This window comes from Schistocerca cancellata, chromosome 7, assembly GCF_023864275.1.
Source record: "Schistocerca cancellata isolate TAMUIC-IGC-003103 chromosome 7, iqSchCanc2.1, whole genome shotgun sequence".
NCBI lineage: Eukaryota > Metazoa > Arthropoda > Insecta > Orthoptera > Acrididae > Schistocerca > Schistocerca cancellata.
The window spans coordinates 594,489,127-594,509,579 of record NC_064632.1 but is presented as its reverse complement, the minus strand read 5'-3'; the positions used below and the strand labels follow the sequence as shown (position 1 = coordinate 594,509,579).

At 42.9% G+C, this 20,453-nt stretch overlaps 1 protein-coding gene across 1 annotated transcript in view; it reads left to right on the top strand.

The window, feature by feature from the left end:
• Positions 1-20,453, top strand: part of LOC126092924 (uncharacterized) — a 57,819-nt gene that overhangs the window by 7,215 nt on the left and 30,151 nt on the right. Inside the window, exons 2-3 of the mRNA XM_049908655.1 lie at positions 1,579-1,651; positions 8,566-8,806. Of these exons, the coding sequence (XP_049764612.1) occupies positions 1,579-1,651; positions 8,566-8,806 (314 nt within the window). The remainder of the gene's footprint in view (positions 1-1,578; positions 1,652-8,565; positions 8,807-20,453) is intronic.

Below are 20,453 nucleotides of genomic sequence, written 5' to 3'. Positions count from 1 at the left end.
AAAGAACGACATTCCATCTCCAACACAAGGTGGTGTAAAAAATTTCTTCGCATTGATGACTGCTTTACTTAATTGTCTAATAATCTTTTGTCCAGATCTATTGTATCTTCGCCCTTTTGTAAAATTACAATTCTTCTGTTTCGATTAGAAATAATTCTTCTGTTTCGATTAGAAATAATTCTTCTGTTTCGATTAGAAATAATTCTTCTGTTTCGATTAGAAATAATTCTTCTGTTTCGATTAGAAATAATTTTTTTGTTTCGATTAGAAATAATTTTTTTGTTTCGATTAGAAATAATTTTTTTGTTTCGATTAGAAATAATTTTTTTGTTTCGATTAGAAATAATTTTTTTGTTTCGATTAGAAATAATTTTTTTGTTTCGATTAGAAATAATTTTTTTGTTTCGATTAGAAATAAATTTTTTGTTTCGATTAGAAATAAATTTTTTGTTTCGATTAGAAATAAATTTTTTGTTTCGATTAGAAATAAATTTTTTGTTTCGATTAGAAATAAATTTTTTGTTTCGATTAGAAATAAATTTTTTGTTTCGATTAGAAATAAATTTTTTGTTTCGATTAGAAATAAATTTTTTGTTTCGATTAGAAATAAATTTTTTGTTTCGATTAGAAATAAATTTTTTGTTTCGATTAGAAATAAATTTTTTGTTTTTTGTTTAATCATTTTTTGTTTTTTGTTTAATCATTTTTTGTTTTTTGTTTAATCATTTTTTGTTTTTTGTTTAATCATTTTTTTGTTTAGATTAGAAATCTCTTTTTTAAATCTTTTGTTGGAATTAAATCGTAAGAAGCTGCTGCAAATTAAAATTATTACTGAATTGGGTAAAATAGTTTTTAGTTAAGACATTATGTATGGTCATGACATGTTCTTACCTGGCTTAACTTTAAACAACCTCTTTAAACTGAACGTAAATATTCCGCTCTTAAATATTAACAATTACCCGAGTCTGGGGTGCTGCCCCTTGTAGCGTTGGATGGATCTGGGTTGGTATCGCACGTCAGGTGTGTCGCGATGTTGAGACTGCATGCACCTCCAACGACTCAATGTCTAAGCAGTTGTAGTGTAGTAAGAACAAATAAAAGGAAAAGTTCATGTCTTCAAAATCTCTGCTTTGACTGAACTAGCTTCAGTACGTTACCTGATTTATATTTCAATATATACAGTCGTAAAACGTTCCAACTCGTAACAAAATGTAATGCAGAATCATTATCGTTACTTAGCTTTGCCGATGTTGGGTGTGATCGAGTTCCAAAAATGTTAAATTTATAAAACATTTGCACTCAGCCACGTTTACTTTCCAAAAGCTTTATTTGCAGAACATGCTTAGACACCAAGCTGCCATTTTTTGTGTAAGTTCGGCACCTGACAGCACCGTGCTGCCCACTCATGAGTGAGCGATGCGAAATAAACGTCACTGAAGCTGGAAGTGTAACTTTACGGATTAACTCTATATATAAAAAGGCTACAGGACAGTGTTCCCCGAATGGTTCCCTCGCCACCGACTCCCCATCGTCTGTGCCCGGCGAGTCATTAACGGATATATTTTTTTTTTTCCACAGGAAGGCGGCATGGAAGTGGAGGAGCTGCCCGCTGCAGCTGCATATCCAGGGGCTGTCGTGCCGCAGGCGGCCGGTGAGTGTTTCTGCACAGAGCGCAGACGTGAGCCGCCTTGTGGGCGATCGCCTGAATCGTCTCAAGTGTCTAGTCATAAACTACCCCTGGCATTCTAATCCTGTGCTAAGACGCGTCTGTTTATATGGGTCGTTGTCGGGCACACGTCAGCGCCAATATTTGGTGGCTTGTGAATTGTAGGCTGTGCAGTATCGTACCTGAACGGTGAAATGAGGTTATGGCGAACAATTTTTTACAAAAAAAGAAATATGGTAACAAAATGTATGAACAAGCGATAACACTTCATTCATGGTGGAAGTTATTGACAAAGGCGACGTGGTAGATTCATTACCCTCCTGAGAACTGGAAGATTAGGAAAAAATCATCGAAAGAGTTCAGAACACACACATCTATTGGATGTAGAAATTTGTGTTTGCAAGTACATATTTTCTTTAACGCAGTAGGTAGTTGTTCTTGAGTTTAAATTCTGTACATTGTTTGCTTGTTAATAAGTGCCTAATAACCTAGAAAGTATCCAGAATGAGATTTTCACTCTGCAGCGGAGTGTGCACTGACATGAAATTCCTGACATTAAGTGTGCCGGACCGAGACTCGAACTCGGGACCTTTGCCTTTCGCGGGCAAGTGCTCTACCAACTAGGAACCCAAGCACAACTCACGTCCCGTTCTCACAGCTTTACTTCTGCCGGTACCTCGTCTCCTACCTTCCAAACTTCACAGAAGCTCTTACCTAGAAAGTAATTTTTCACCTCAAATAATTCTTTTTCACTGTTTAAACGATTCTTTAAAACAAGTTCATCTATGTTTTTACTTGCGCAAAATGTAGGCGTCTTCTCTGTAAGAACGAAAATACTTGGTTTCAGGTATTTCTGTAAGAGATCACTACAGTAGTAGGAAAATATACCACGACCTGCTGTAACTTACCAATGTCCTGAAAGGAAAGCAAATATCACATATGAAGGTAGAAAAGCACGAATTCTTTCTATAATAGGAGTGAGCTCGGTCAGAATAGTTAAACTTCAGATTTAAAGAGACGCTGTCATAGTCTCTTGTTTCTACGCAAGTACCACAGTTTATAGATCATTCACGTCATGTACAGACCCGCGTCTTGATTGGTTACTGATTTACACACACGCACGGAAGCCGTAGCACTTGGAGTAGTAAATTTCGACCAGAAAGCCGCTCGTGCAAAAGGGGCTAAAGACTGCCCGTTGCCTCCATTGCGCCCTGTCTCAGACTGCTTGGTTGCATGGCGTTCTGCATCAGACAGCTCCGCAGCTGTTTCCCCTGTAATAACGGTTCAGTCAGCCCACCTCAGTTTCAGAAGACTGCGAAAACTGAAACATATTCAGAAAAACACACACCAGGTTCAGATTCATGATACGTGCCGTAGCGTAGTTGGGAGTGCACCTGTATGGCACAGGCGTGTCAGAACGTGGAGGCAAACGATGTCCAAATTGTTGCATCGATGTAAAAGGGCTTCGTTAACCTCCGATCGGTCGCGAAATTAAGACCACAGTGGAAGTCTGATGGAGTTCAGCTTAGATGTAGCGCAGTCTCTCCAGTATCTCCATTTATTGCGCCGTATCTCTCAACCTTGTTCTGAGCACTTCACGGTATCTGCAAGTAGTCTCCCACAAAGTGACTTCGTGCGCTTTCGTGCGCTTTCGTGCGCTTTCGTGCGCTTTCGTGCGCTTTCGTGCGCTTTCGTGCGCTTTCGTGCCAATTCTCATCATACTGCAGGTGCAACTAAGTTGTTCATGCAATATTTTCGATGCGAAGCGTTATACCACCCACCATCCCCCTGCGCTCGTGAACCGCTGATTAGGAAGACAGCATTTTGCCACACATTGAGCTGCAGACCAGAATAGGGAACTGGTGGAAAGAATGAGCAGAGTACTGCAAATTTCGTACCGCGCTATTAATGTAGAAGTCTGAGCGGCGACTATGTAGAGCAGTAGCTGGAAGATGCAGCTAAATGTCGCAGATGAAACATTTTTTATTTTCTGCAGTTTCCATTTCGGAGGGATCAGAATAGTTCGTGCCTTCACATAGGCAACCCAGTGAACAGATGTGTGCTATTACGTCGGCAGCAGCGGCAACTTCAATGAGTTGCGTGCCGCTAAATGAGTTTCACTGCGTCAGAAACAGGCTATACAGAGCACCAGCAATGGGAGTTTCCGCTGAGGTGACAAACCATGGTGTGCCTCCTGACAGAGCGTTCGGCACGCTTTTGCCCGGCGTACTGCGGCAACTCGACGTGGTGTGGAGTCAACAAATTGTTAGCAGTCCCCTGCAAAAATATTGAGCCTCTATAGCCGTCAAGAATTAAGAAAGTGTTGACAATACAGAATTTTGTGCACAAACTGACCTCTCGGTTATGCCCCGTAAATGTTAGATGGGATTCGTGTCGGGCGATCTGCGTAGCAAAATCATACGATCGAATTGTCCAGAATGTTCTTCAAACCAGTCATGAACACTGTGCCACAGTGACGTGACATTACTTGGGAATATGATGTCCTTGGATGATGGAAAATGGTATCATAGTAGTCTAATATAACAATTTCCTGTCGATATGTTCATTTGGACCAGAGAACACAGTACATTCCATAAAACACAGCGCATATAATTATGATCTCCGGCTTGCACAGTGCCCATGGCTTCGTGGGGGTCAGCGTCACACTCGAACACTACAATCAGCTGTTACCAACTGAAATTGGTTGTAGCTTACCAGGCAATGGTTTCCCAGTCATCTAGACGCCAACCGATTGTCACAAGCCCACGAGAGGCGCTGTAGGGGATATGCTGTCAGCAAAGGCACTCGTGTCCGTCACCACTACTGTAGCCCACTAACACACAACTTCGCTGCGCTGTCATAAGGGATACGTTCGTCGTACATCCCACATTGATTCTTGCGGTTATTCCACGGAATGTTGATCATCCGTTAGCACTGACAAATGTAAGCAAACGCCGCTGGTCTTGATCATTAAGTAGAGGCCGTCGGCCACTGTGTTGTATGTGGCGAAAGCTGGAAACAGAAATTTATTCTCGTCACACTCTTGACAATGGATCTCGTTATACTGAATTACCTAAAGATTTCCGAAATGAAAAGTCCCGTGTGCCTAGCTCCAACTACCACTCCGCGTCGAAAGTCTGTTAATTCCCGTCGTGAGGCCGTAATCACGTCGAAAACTCAAATGACTCCCCTGAATACGAAATACAGCTCCGCCTTTGCACTACCCTTTCACAACTTGTGTACACGATGGTACCGCCATCTGTATATGTGCATATCGCCATCCCACGATTTTAGTGACCTCAGCGTATAACGTAGGTTCTGTATGCACCGAATTACGTCTCCTTTTTGAATGATCTGGTTCTGCAGCCTTCGGAAAACACACGGGTACTTGCTAACAGCGCTGTATTCCCTGAACGCCAACTCCGCTAGCCAAACGAGGCTCCAGACAAGGCCAGATCTCGGAGCCAGCCACGCGGTGGAGGCCTCAGACTGCAGCTTAACTTCAAACCGCCTTCTGAATACTGCAGATGTATCCCAAGAGAAAGCGGCTAAGATAAGCTGTTCCTGTACGCCGAGAAACTGCTACTGCACCGAACATTTCCGCTTGAAACAGGCATTTAGCCACCAGATAATTTGCTCCAGACCTTAGGCCGTGTGACTGCTTCGGCAACGCGAAGTGTTGGCCAAGAATTGCGCACCGCCAAGCAACCTTAGGGCGGCACTTGGATAGGGTGACACGGGCTATGGTCAACCACTCACCAGGCGATTCTCTCCGGTGAAGTTGTTTCCTGTCGCGTCGGGAACGGGAGTAAGGGATGTGAACTGGAGGCGAAGCACCACACTGGGATGAAGTTCCCACCTGTGGCTGTTGCTGTGGAATGGGCCGAGGTGTTAGTTCCTTGCAGCTGCAGTTGTCGCTGGCCACACTAGGCTGTCTACATCGTCTGTTGTGAAGCAAATTCCAGGCTTACTGTACTTCCGTCCGTATGCCAAAATGACTTACATATCATTCCAGTCGTTCATTTAGATAACCAGCTAATAACTGCATTTTTCTTCAACAGTACAGTCACTTGCTTCCTTTGTTTTGTAAATTAGTTTTAATTATTAACGACAAAGCTGAGAGATGCTACAGACATAAGGGTAGATAAGGTACAGGCGGAATACTGTCAGACTTTAGGAAGAATGTAATAATTAAAACTCTAAAGACAGCAGATCCAGATTAGTGTGAATATTATTGAACTATCAGCTTAATAAGTTACGGGTGCAAAGTACTAACACAATTGTTTTTGCAGGAGAACAATATATCTTGTAGAAGCCGACCTTGGGGAATATTTGGATTCCAGAGAAATGTGGAACACGCAAAGCGGTAGTGACCCTACACCTTCTCTTAGCATATACTTTAAAGAAAGTGTAAACCTACGTTTATAGTACTTGAAGAGTTATAAAAACCTTTTGACAATGTGCACTGGAATACTCGCTCAAATTCTAAAGGTGGCAGGGGTAAAGTACAGGACGTGAAGGCTACTCAAATTTGTACACGGACCAGACGGAATTAATGAGTCGAGGGGCACAAAGGGAAGCAGTGATTGAGAAGGCAGTGAGACAGGGTTGTAGCTTATCCCCAGTGTTACTCTCTATATTAAGCAGTAAAGGAAACAAAAAAATTAAGTAGGTATTAAAGTCAAGGGAGAAGAAGAAAAACTGTTTTCCAGTGATATTTTGTCAGATACAGCAAAGCATGTGGACGAGTAGTTTAACAGAATGGACATTGTCTTGTAAGGACCTAAGATCATCAACAAAGCAAAATAAGGATAATGGAATGTACTCGAATTAAATGACGTGATGCTGAGGGAATCAGATTATGAAATCAGACAAAATAGTAGATAAATTTTGTTAGTTGTGCAGCATAACTGATGGCCTATGTAGACAGGCAATGGCAAGAATAGGATTTCTGAAGAAGAGAAATTTAGCATAAAGAATAAATTTGTCAGGAAGCCCTTTCTGCAAATGTTTGGAGTGTAGTCATTTACAGAGAGGAAACATGGCCGATAAACAGTTTAGAGAAGAGAATTGAGGCTTTTGCAATGTGGTGCTACAGAAGACTACAGATGATCAGATGGATAGATGACTTAATGAACAGAATTGGGGGAGAAAAATTTGTGGCACAACTTGGCTAGAAGCACATTCTGAGACACAAAGGATCACCAATTTATTATTGGAGGTCAGTGTAGAGGTAAAATCATGAGACCAGAAGATGAAAACAGTAAGGAGATTCAGAGGATGTAAGTTGCCGTAGTTCTTCAAAGATGAAGAGGCTTGCACAGGATAGAGTAGCATGGAGAGCTGTATCAAACCAGTCTTTGGACTGAAGACCACAACAATAATCCTGAAGTTTTGTGTGTAACAATAGTTCGCTGGCCTTAGACGGTTCTTAATAATTGAAGGTATTAATCATTCTAGTGGGCATATTTAATCTCAGAATGCGTTTTCATCTTCTCATATGCTAGTTGCAACAACACTAAAAAGGTCATTTTTGTCGCAACCATTGACAGTTTCCACTGTCGCTACTTTACCCGGTGTCACATCGCGGTTAAAATCTTTTAAAGTGTAACAATGTCACCTATATAACGGCAAATACCGTTGAATGGAGAAAATATGTCAGCGTGACATTGGTCTGAAAGTTGCTTGCTGCTGCACTGACTCCACACCACGTTGTCATTTAGACTGCCTCCCATTGCCCCTGTTTACAACCATTTACATTCATGGTGTTGTGCAGGCTGTAAGAAGTTGAACGAAATTGTATATATTTAGACAAGGCTGCTGGTTTTTTATTTTCTTTGGACTAAAGAGATGCACATGAAAAGTCTTTCCTGCTTTCTTTCCAGTAGTTTTTATTTCGATAGGTTTTATTTTTTCTTCTGTCTATATCGCACTACCTCTTTCTTTTTAAGCTGTTCGAACTTTTTATTTTTGCTCAGAACTTTTCTTTCTCCTATTTTTTCCAGCTTTTCGCATTTTCCTCAGGTTGCTTTAGCTCCGCTGATCCACGCCACTTACGTTTCCGGGTTTGTTAAAAAAGTAAATTTTCCATCGTTTTTAGGCCTCCATGAATAAGCTCTTCCCTTCTTCAGTGTCTGTTTCGTGTATTTTGACTGGCCTGGTATTTAGCGCCATGACTCATCAGTAACACAGCGGATGGGCTAAAGGGCAACAAAAAAAAAATTACTGAAATTTCCAAGAAAATGGAAGGAAATGTCATGACACAATTTACAGCGCGGTGTCTAGACACATACTGGTTTGGCCAAAATAAAAATTAGTTTGGTCTGTGTATATACATAGTCATCAACCCTTGTTTGTTTAGTTCCTGTTCTTAAAAATGCCGTTACACTGCTCTTTAAAGGCCTTTGCCAGCTGACAATGCCAGTGCTATCAGTAAACCTCAACGATTTTTGTTTCTGAATTTAATTTCCTCTCCAGGTTTGTGGACTTCGTTTATTGATTACATGATGTACAACCTGAACAAGATCGGTGGTGGGCTACAACTGTGTCCCACTGATTCACTGTCATGTCCTTAGATTCATATAACTAAGGTATGGTTGTGCAGAACTCCTTCCCTGCCTCTTCAGTTTAGTTCCTGTTGTAGTGTACGCCAGTGATACTGTCAAGAGATACCTCTTCAGACAGGCATATGTTTCTTCACCCTATATTCTAAACAGCTGTAGTCTCAATATCACCCCGTGTGTTCCTACATTTATCTGAAGCCCAAATAGATCTTCCCCCAAGGTAGACTTCTACCAGTTTTCCATTCCCCCGTGAGTGGGTAGCATTTTGTAAGTATGACGTAATAAACGGATGGTCGGCTACTACTGACGTGTTAGCATCTGCCTTCATTGGAATAGCCTACCCAGGTGGGAACCTCGTTTCAGTCGCAAGTGTGATGGAGCCAGGAGTCCAGCCAGCCGTGACTTCTCAGGAAGGGGAGGAGGAACCCATGGATGTCGAGCAGGAGCGGTGCTTCGCAAAGAGGTTTCCGCCACTGGCGCAGTTCCTGCAGCAGCACCAAGGGCAGCAGGCAGCCGTCGCAAGCAGCTCCGAGCCGATGGAGGAGGAGCAACCTCTGCCAGGAGACTCCAGCAAGAGGTAACTTTCTCCAGTACTGCAAGGCCGCATGTGCGTTCCACATTTCACCAACAGTAGACACTTAAAGCCATATATTGAAAGTTAAGGACACATTTATAATCAGCCGCCTGCATCTCGTGGTCGTGCGGTAGCGTTCTCGCTTCCCACGCCCGGGTTCCCGGGTTCGATTCCCGGCGGGGTCAGGAATTTTCTCTGCCTCGTGATGGCTGGGTGTTGTGTGCTGTCCTTAGGTTAGTTAGGTTTAAGTAGTTCTAAGTTCTAGGGGACTTATGACCACAGCAGTTGAGTCCCATAGTGCTCAGAGCCATTATAATCAGCCACGCCACCCAGAAGTTGTACTTTGCAGCTATTAACTGGTACAGTGTCATCGGAATAGATCTTTCACTCAACACATTAATATTATTTCAAATATTGCAAACACGAACAATGCTGAACAAATTGGTGGCAAAAATATTATCAGTTATCACTCAGGTCTCCAAGAAATCACTGAAACACTGGCATGTAATTCATACACCATCTCCCCACACAATGGACAGAGCATCTTAGGTACTTTTTTGTGGGTTTCTTGACAAAAAAGTAAATTTAGTTTACTTATCTTTTTGCAGTTAACCTTCTCAGATAATGTTACCAGTTTGCATACATAGATGCCCTCCCAACTTGCTCATTCCTTTTGTTTTTCCCTTCTGGATGTGTAAAGCCTTACTTCCTTTCTGTGTCACAAGTATAAACTACCCTTTGCCCCTGACTCTCCATCAGATGGTTTCCTTGGTGCAGACTCTGCTTGGACTTGGTGTATGATTTGGGGCACGAGTTTACACTTCCGACAACGTTCCATTAAAAAGACGTGGTACAAATCTTTGCATCCTTCCCTTTAATAGAGTAATACACCCAAAACCCAGCACATGAGCTGTCCTGTTGTGGGGAGCAGTCGTAAAGTACCTGCCTAGTGGCAGCCCTCGAACCATGCACCAATCGCATTGTTGGTGCCTGAACTGAAAACTCCATATTTGGTAGTGTGTGTGCCTGTTGTGACTAGCACATGGTAACTCTGATAAACGTAATACTGGTAAGATAGCCATTACTGAGGTTGTCTGGGGTCCATGAGATCTCCCATTCAGAGTGGGTGGCACCATGGTGGGTGCGCCATAAATAAAGTTCTCCCACTGGTGCCCATACCGCCCTAGCAGTCTCTACTGAAAGACAGTTCTCGTTTAATGCAGAGATCGAACCTAAAATGTTAAATTAGATGGATATGCTGTGGCAGGAACATAGGACTAACTGGGAAGCACAGAAATACTCCCCGCCCCCCCATGCCCCGCCCCCAAAATTCTTAGTTTCAACACAGACTGACAGGGATTGCTTCTTGGACACACAGCTCCTATTTTTTGTGGAAATATTAGACAAGTTTCGAAGGGTGGCATCCATCTCTAAAGTGGCTCAGCTTTGATCAAAACAGTCTCCCCTGCCCTGTCGTGGGCGTAGCTCGCTTGTAACTAGTTGGGTGACATAATGGTGACTGTCACTTCCCGTAATACTCTAAATATCGTTCTGGGCATCATTTTTCAGAGACCTGCTTTTGCAGTCTGGTAATAAGCTACGGACCAACTTGAATCAACAGGGTGTACACTTTGTCCATTGTGTCCAGAGAGACCAAAGGACAAACAGGTTGCTACCTTTGCCTTCATCTTCGCCTTGCAGGGCGATTCATGGCATGAAATGATAAAGGTGATGGTATACCATGAAGTATATCCTAGCCCCATCTGTAGATGAAAACTGCTGCATGTGAACACTCCTTGCGTCCCTTTCATCTGAGCCAACGGTAGAAAGGACCATTATCCCTGCCTACCAGATTGCACAATTTACAGAAAGAGACGAAAGTGGAAGAACCTAAGACTTCGGACAAACTAACTTAACAAGAAGCTATGTAGTAGTATGAGCAGTTGCACCCAGCACGTGCTGTAGCTCTGACAATTTCGAGCCCTTTGGTGACAGTACTCCTGCACTTTAAATCTTCTATATTGGCCCTCAGGGTGGCTTGGCTAAGCCTGCTCGCCTTGTGGTTGGGGACTCTACTCCTGCTACTTTGTCCACATCTACTTTCGGAGCATTGGCCTCCCATTCGCTGGAGACATTTGTTACCACTTCCCAGACAGACAAATCACGTTCCTCCTGCCTCTCGCCAAGAAGGTGTCCTCGGACACACTTCCTCAAGGCTTCTGCCAGTCTACAACTAGATACCAGTCAGGGCTTTGCGATAATCACCATTAACTGAAACTGACGGAGAAGCCCTCGCAATCATCTACATCCTCTAAGCAGAGGAAAGATAAGGAAAAGTTCTCAAAGGATTAGTTCCTGCTGACCCCCAGGAAAACACATGCCACCTATTCCATTCCTGTGGCCAGGTGGAGATTCTGGCGGCCCTTGAGGCCCTGCGTCGTACTGTGCAATGGAACACACAACCTGTGTGTCTCTGCCTTAACCCCTCAACCAGTGGCACCAGGTGACCCTAGTGTATAAACTGCCTCCTTGGTCCTTCCATGGCCTCGCTGTACATCATCCTCCAGTGCAGTTGTAGTGGTTTCTTGCAACACTTGGCAGAGCTAAGACATCTTTCAAACACATCACCTGACTTCATTGCCCTTAAAAGGATGTAATAGATTTTGGTACAAAAGATAGATTTTCAAAAATATTTCCTTGATATACACAGTTTAATCTGTTGTGTGAATTTTATATTGATAGCAGGTTTAGAAATGCCTTTAAAATATTAAGGGGAGGGGGATGTAACGGAAAATGTTAACATTTCTTTAAAAATCATTACAGCCGTATGTATTAATGTAAAAATGTAAAATTTTGCATGTGTAAAGCAAGAGAGCTGTTTTAACTAAACAATATAATAGAATAGGCAATATTAATATTTCGTCGTTATAGACAGCCATAACAAGGAAAATCTACAACGATGAAGATAGTAAGAAACTGTGGCAAGAAAAGCATGCAGTAGCATGCTCTTAGTGGCTCAAGTGGGGGCACAGAGGCTGCTGCAGTTCTCCAGATATGAGGACCTGTATGGTGTTAGATACAGTAAATACCTCGGTAATGGGTACTCCTCTTCGTTCAAAGCTGTAACAGATAAAAATTCGTACAATACAACAATAGAAAAGTTGAAATGTTTGCCACATCCACAAGAGGCTTCGTGGTAGGCTTCGTCGCTTGCTGAAAGAGAAGAAAGGTGAAGTGCTTGAGGATGGAAAACCACTAGGAGGTAAAGGCAGCCTTACTCTGAAAGAAACTGATTTTCTTTGTTTATTTTATGGAAGAGCTATCAGGAAAAACGAGCACAATTTAGAGGCAATGATGCCTGCTGCGTGAGCAATTTTTTTCCACGAACTATGCACTGGCCAAATACCAATGCAGTCTGTGTCCGAAAGACGATTGGTGCAAGTTCAACAACAGAAACTAGAAGTCTTTACATAAACTCATTACCAGAACCTGTTATGAATGCAATTAATCCACTTTCAGGTTTCTTGCAAATCCTCATTTATTGAGGAAGTGTCTTCACGGAAAGAGACAAAATGCAAACGAGTCTCAATTTAATTTGGATTAGATGCTCAAAAGACATTCTGTGGGTTTGAAGTACTCATAATAGGTGTCTATGATGCAGTTTTATATTAAAATAACGGAAATTTAATTGAGAGTTTATATAGATCGTCGTGTGTTTACAACAAAAGCATTTTACACCGTCGACGAGAGCAGGGTCATGAAAGCTAACAGGTCAGCGTCTTACCTGCAGATATAGACCAGGCAGATTGGAAAAGGAGAAAAGAAAAACCTGGAGGATGAAGGGTATCAGTATTGAGGATTATAAAATTGAGGTAAGCTTATTACATGTAGAAGTACAAGGAGAAAATCTTTTAATCTCATTTTCTCTCTTCTAAATTTTTAAGTTATTGGAAGCCTTTCCTCAATGTATACGGGCTAATGCTACGAAATCTTCAGGAACTGTTCGCAACGTGTTGCTGTCTCCGTGGAACTAAAAAATAAGAGCTCCTGCAATGACATTGATTTTTAGATTATATGCAGAAAAAGTTAATTTTGGATGTACAAAATTAAACCTCTGTTAATGACACAATTTGTACAATAAATTAATAACTGTAGTTCAGTGGTCTTATAACCTTCTCAGGACACAATAAAACTATCAGATTAATTGCATGATTATAATTTGAGTTACTGCTTTTTATAAAACGACAATTTAAATTCAAATTTCTGGATAAATACGAGGGTTGACTGAAAAGTAATGCCTCCACCTTCGTAACTTAACAGTTGGCAGCATTGGTATGCGGCAGGTACTGGCTTGCTCTGTAGCCTCTTCTCTACAGCTTGGGTTGGCGGGAAGCCTCAGCATTGAACGGTTGTTGTTACAGTGTAAAGTGTGGATCCCTGCACAGAAGGTCGGTCAGTTCCATTTAAGCAACGTACAGTCATTGAATTTGACAGCAGAAGGTGTCACCCCAAAGGAGATTCATCAGAATGAAAGCAGTTTATGGTGATTGTGTTGAGTACTGTGCGTCGTTGGACGAGTAAGTTCAAAGACGTTGAGATGGAACATCTACCTGTGACAGTGTCGGACGTCATGTGACAGCAACCACATAGTTTCACAAGCATCCTCTACACAGTCCAGATTTAGCAGCGTCTGACTTCGATCTGTTCCTGATAATGTCCTGCAGGAACATCATGCTTCTGATGAAGACGAGGGAACTGAGAGGCTGTGGTTGTGGAAAGTGTCGACTTCTTCTGAGACAGCTTCAGAAAACTTGTTCATCGTTGGCAGAAATGTCTCCACTTACCTGATGATTGTGGAAAGTGCTTATCAGTAATTAAAGATAACATTCTAAGGTTTTTCTGCGCTTGATTTATTAAAATATTCCCATCCAAACCCAATTAACGAAGGTGGAGGCATTACCTTTCATTCAACCTTCGTATTAACCCAACATATTTTGTATTTTTCGGTTAAAACGCAGCTTTTTTGCTTTACCCATAAAAATTTTAGGTTTCTACATTAATAAATGTGGCGGTAACGGTTTTTTAAATAAATTGTAGGATTTTCTGTTACATTCCCACTAAAGACTGTTTCCAGCAACATGAATACCAAAGATATTCTAAGACTCTTGCTGGCTATGAAGGGGTGTCGGGCAGAGTTGAGACATATGTTCTAGAACTACATAACGAAGTTGTGCATCTTGGTACACCTTTGGAGACAATGGCTGTTTCGGTAAGGATACTTCAGAAAGTTACCATGCGCAGTGTTTACCTTCCTCCCGATGGTGAAGTGTCACGAAACATACTGTTCATATTGGTTTTCAGCTCTCCACTCCTATCCCAATCTAGGGTGATTTCAACGCACACAACCCTTCGTGGAGTGGAACTATCAGTGGCCGCACAAAATCTACTGGCACAACTTTAACTTTGGCGGTACTCCCACACTCTTCAGTGTGGTTCATTGAACTTAGACATTGTCCTTTCCATCTGCAGCCCTTGTCTTTTCCTGTCCATCCACTGAAGAGTCCCCATTGACCTGTGTGGTAGAGACCACTTTCCAATCTTCCTGTCGCTCCAGTGGACGCCTACCCAGATTGCCTGTCGCACTTGGCCCCCTACTGCATGAAGATACTGATGGAGTCTGAGTACAACTACAGTCAGTTGTTTGGCAGCTGGTATAGTAATCCCTAGTTGTTTTTGGGCCCACCCCACTGGAAGAAAGTATCTTGATAACCAGGTATCAGAGGCCATTACAGATCGTAGGTGGGCTCCCCAATGCCATGAGCGTCTACCATCGATGGAGTACCTCATTGCCTTTAAGTGGCTCTGTGCCTGGTTCCACCACCTAATAAAATGATGGATGTGAGAATGGTGGGAATGTTATGTTCGAACCATCGGACCACGCACTGTACCTCTCCTTTGCAGGTTTGGACAAAGATGAGACGTTTTTCATGGATACAACACCTGCAGATGTTCCTGGTGTTACATTGAATGCTGCTGTCTACACGCATTCAGACGCCTTTGCTGGACATTTTGCTCTGAATTATGCTGGAACCTCAGCATCTGAGAATTACTAACCTGCCTTTTGCATTGAAACGGCAGGTGAAATGAAAGCAGTTATTTTCTACTGCACGCTACTTGGAGCCATTTAATGCTCATTTCAGCGAGTGAGAATTAGTAAGTTTCCTCTCCTACTTCCCTGATACAGCCCCAGGGCCAGGCCGTATCCACAACCAAATAATGAAGCACTCATAGTGGATTGTAGCGTCACAGCCTTGCCGTCTTGAACTGCATCTGGAGAGGGGGTGAGGGTTCTCATCGCAATGGCGAGAAAGCATCGTCCCAACACTGAACCTGGGCGAGCACCCTATAGAGATCAGGCACCAATAACAGCTAGACTAGTAAGCTACACATGTCACAGTTCCCAAAAGTATCAAAACTACTGTCTTCCAAAATATAAAATCAATTTCATACAATGGCGGCTCCGATTAGGATTACGATCACAATGTCTGTCCCTTTCCTCCTCTCTGAACTCCAGTTGTTTCCTCTACAACCTCTCCTCCAAGGCTACTGACATACATCTTCGTGGTGCATCCCTCAGCCACAGCTTCTTGACCTATAACAAGGTTATTAAGACTCGGATCAGCCTGAGGCCCTCTGCCACCAATTTTTCTCCATCCTTTTGCGCATCCCAGGGTTCAGAAGCAGTTTACACTGATGGCTCGATGGTTGCTGGCTGTGCAGGCTTTACTTGTAGTCATGCAGGACATAGCAAACTGGTCTGCTTGTCAGATGGCTGTTGAGTTTTCACTGTATAGTTAGTAGCCATCTGTTACTACACTTGAGTCCTTTCTCATCTGCAGTCACTCATTAAGCAGTTAGCAAGCTCTCGAACAGTGTTCCCTTCCCCAGCCCTTACTCGTTGCTATCCACGTTTCCCTGTATGCACTCCACCAATGTGGATGCTCAGTGAATATCTTCTGGCACCTGGGCCACGTAAGGACCGTGGGAATTGAACTCCATGATCAGTGGAACTGGCTACCAGTAAAAGCCGACTCTTGAAAACTATTCAGGAAACAGACCTTTGGTCAACATTACACCATAGCCTTAGGAATCTGTAATGCGGAATAACTTACTCTGATTTCACCAATCAAACTATGATAAAGGAGATAACAAATCAGTGGAGGTCCTCCATGTTGGCTCCACATTGGCCATACCTGGCTGACTTGCCCCAATGTCATCTGTTGTGTGGGTCTGCACAACTGTCGTTGTGGTTCCCTTTTGCTGGTGGTAGACATTTTGCTGGACTGTCCCAACCTATCTGCCCTAAGGTGTACTATTCCCCAGGGGGGCTAATCACTATCTGGTGTCTTCGTGCTTGCCTGCCATGAGGACACAGCCTTTGAAACATCAGCACCTTCCATGTCTTTCTGCTGTTCCTTTTTCTCCTCCCTTGAGGAACATGTCTGGGATATTTTTGGAATGTATTCTCATGTATCGATAGTCTGGCATCAGAATGGTCCTTAAAGTCTCTTCTTTCTTCATTATCCACCTCATACCAGTCCTCCACTTCGGCATTTGAATTTCCTCTGTCTTCTGCATTCTCAAAGGCCAGCCCATGCATCTGACGCATAACAGATGACTGGGTAATGCGTAATTCCCAGCCCCAGGTCGCCAGATAGGGCTCACACGTATCCCATAGTATAGACCAGGGACAGGGAGGGGTGACTGCCTGAGCTGTTACTTTCGCAAATTCTCAGTTGGTCCCTGTCAGGAGTTTGCGAGGTATGACGTGATGTTTGAACAATCACCTAAGGAGGGTGTGTCCCCTTCTGGAAGGGGCCCACAGTTGGAAGGAGCACGCCGTCAGACACTGGCAATCAAGGGGATTTTCTCTCAATCATGATCTGTCTCTGTCCACTAAACGTAAATGGAATGAGGCTAAAGATTCAAACTCTCTCCCAGGTGCACCTCAGTTCCTCATGGTATCATTTACTTGAAGAGGTCAAGCCTTTGCTATGATAAGTCCATTTACTATTCAGAAAGGTGTAGATGCAATTGGTGGCCCTGTGAAATCTTATGGGACTTCGCTTTTTGAAATCAATAGCGATTTTAAAGCGCAACAACTGCTTATAGCTTCTTTCCTCCACAGCTATCCTGTTAGTGTTGAGGCCCATTGAAAGCTTAATTCTTCACGTGATGGTATACACACTTGGTTGCCCGATGATCTGACTGAGGGGGAAATCAAAACTGATGACGTCACTACAGTCATCACGTAATGAAGTCGGTTGACACCACCTTAATTCCTACGCTCCATCTTTCTCTCACTTTCGATCGAGTAATGTTTCAATCAAATATCAAAAGCAGACTATGAAGTCATCACAGTCTGACTGTATATTCCAAACCTGATGCAGTGCCACTGGTGTCAACGCTACAACCACACTCGAATGTCCTGTAAATTTGCCAAGTGTTACTGACAGTATAGATGTTTGCCTCCTCCCTGATGTAATAATTTTAAGAGAGGCCATGTTGCCTCATCCTCAGAATGTCCTGTGTATTTCGATGAGCAGGCTTTCCAGATCTGGCTGAAAAGTACGTTACTGTCTCTCTGATGCTGTTGGCTAATCGAAAGCCCAGCACTTCACCATCTGGAATTTACAGTACCATTCTTGCTAGGCCTCGTTCCACGAATGACATGGCCACGCAGAATTGTATCCTCAAATACAGCACAGCAGTTATCAAATCGGCCAGTATCGTGGTAGCATCAACATCATCTCTTCCAGCTGGGTACGAAGGCAACAAATTTTCGCCCTCGCTAGTGAAATCCCCTGCTTCTGGCAGAACAAAAACCACTGCTGCGAAGACTTCTTACGTCCCTCTAGAAAATAAGCATCTGTCTCTTCAACTGCCAATTGCAAAGGCCCTAAAAATCGGACAATATTTTCCTTCCCTGAACCGCAGATCTCCTTCAGCGGTGTCGCCGAATGGTACAATCACCCAGCCAACCACCATTTCGCCGGTCCTCACCAGCTACCGCTTTTGTGCCCTGGAATCTGCAGGCAGACCCAGTGAGTGTGCGGACACCTCTGTAGATCACATGGCACAGGATCCTCCAGCCTCTGCGCCCTATTGAAGTGTCTGCGAATGCTGGTACTGGGCAGCCACTGAGGTGAAATCCTTTCATTTTTCCCTCTTTTCCTGCTATGAATCTTCTCCAGTGGAACATTTGCATTATCAAAGCCAACAATGAGGAATTACAGCTACTCTTAGAATCACAGTATCTACTTCTTTGCTGCCTTTGACCTCCTGCATATCTTTCTGGTCTGCTTTGACCTCACCTCCCTCCTCCCCCCCCCCCCTCACCCTTCCCCGGGACGGTATTGCATCTCATGGGAGAGTCACGCTGGTAATCTTGAATGATATTCATAGTAAAGCCATCTCACTGAATACGTGTCTAAAAGCTTTTGCCGTCCACATCTTGCTTCCCCTCTTCATCTTTCCTCTTCATACCATCTACATCCCTCTGTCATTTAGTACCTAGAGACTTTCTCTAGTTCACTGAAAAACTTCCTCACCACTTTTTAGTGCTTGGGGACATTAAGGCACACCATCCCCTTCAGGGCTCTTCCACAACCTAAGATAGGTGCTCTCTTGGCTGACCTTCTCAATAAATTAGTCATCTGCCTTAACAATGGAGTACCCATAGTCCCAGACTCGATGCAGACCTATTCCCATTTGGGTTTCTCTTTCTGCACTGTTCAGCATACCCCTTGTCTCGAGTGATCCATTCTGACACTCTAGTGACTGTTTTGCTGTTTTGCTGTTTGCCGACACTGACCCCACCTACGTGAAAACCCAACTGGCAGCTTTCTAAGGCTGACTGATTTTAAGAAATGCAGCTGCATCGCAGTCTGACATAATAAACATAGAGAAAACAATTTTTATAGTAGTTGTTTATGGCACTATCCACAATATTTTTCGTCATTTATTTCGTGTGCTATCCTGTTACCAACAAATAATGAAACCTGGTATTTTATGGAATTTCTAGGCAAGGAACAGAATACCAAGGGTCAACAGTGGATGAAATGCACCATAAATAAAGCTTTACCTGGTCATTTCATAGACTGCCTGTTGTGTTTAAGGGGAAGTATGAGAGAAAGGTAATTAAAATATTTTTACAGTTAAAAGGTCTCATAGGACGTCATTGTTGTAACACCTAGTCCAGTTATTTTAGAGTTCGGTTGTCAGTGTCAGTGTCAGTTTCGGTAAAATGTAGTTTACTTTCCCTGTGCCCATTTGCCGTTTTACAAGACGCGTATCAATATTAGATGTTTCCTAGAAAAATATAAAATCAAACGCCTTCTGAAAAAGTTACAGGCATTCTGTAAGGGATGGTCGGAAATAGTCTGAAAAGACTGTCAGGATGTTGCACGATACTTTGTGTTGAGAAATAATTTAAAAAAATGTTGCTCCATTTTGGAGGTAATTGTTGAAGCTAAGAATCGGACAGTTGTCGCCACACTTGGCCGTAGATCAGTTTCCAAAACCTGAAGAACAGCGATACAAAAATTGGACATGGGGCGGTAGTTAGGATTGAACCTAAGCGAAAGGCTGAGCAGTGTCGTACGTTGTCACCCACGCTATGAGAAATGACACTAACTGCATAGGCGGGGCGCTAAAATTAGTGCACTCAATTGCCTGACTCTATAACTTAGATGCTATTTAACACGGGACCGGCGTGATGTATCGAATACTTTTCTTCAGATCTCGGTATAAATTACCCTGCAACACCCTTATAAGCTTCTCGCACTTCGAATGTCCCGTATATTTCCTGGTCGTAGATACAATTCGACACTTTACCAGTATGTTGTTGTTTTGGTCTTCAGTCCTGAGACTGGTTTCATGCAGCTCTGCATGCTACCCTATCCAGTGCAAGTTTCTTCATCTCCCAGTACCTACTGCAACCTGCATCCTTCTGAATCTGCTTAGTGTATTCATCTCTTGGTCTCCCTATACGATTTTTTACCCTCCACGCTGCCCTCTCTCAATGCTAAATTTGTCATCCCTTGATGCCTTAGAACATGTCCTACCAACCGGTCCCTTCTTCTGGTAAAGTTGTGCCACAAACTCCTCTTCTCCCCAGTTCTATTCAATACCTCCTCATTAGTTATGTGATCTACCCATCTAATCTTCAGCATTCTTCTGTAGCACCACATTTCGAAAGCTTCTATTCTCTTCTTGTCTAAACTATAAATCGCCCATATGTCGCTTCCATACATGGCTACACTCCATACAAATACTTTCAGAAACGACTTCCTGACACTTAAATCTATTCTGGATGTTAACAAATTTCTCTTCTTCAGAAACGCTTTCCTTGCCATTGACAGTCTACATTTTATATCTTCTCTACTTCGACCATCATCAGTTATTTTGCTCCCCAAATAGCAAAACTCCTTTACTACTTTGTGTCTCATTTCCTAATCTAATTCCCTCAGCGTCACCCGACTTAATTCGACTACATTCCATTATCCTCGTTTTGCTTTTGTTCATGTTCATCTTATATCCTCCTTTCAAAACACTGTCCATTCCGTTCAACCGCTCTTCCAAGTCCTTT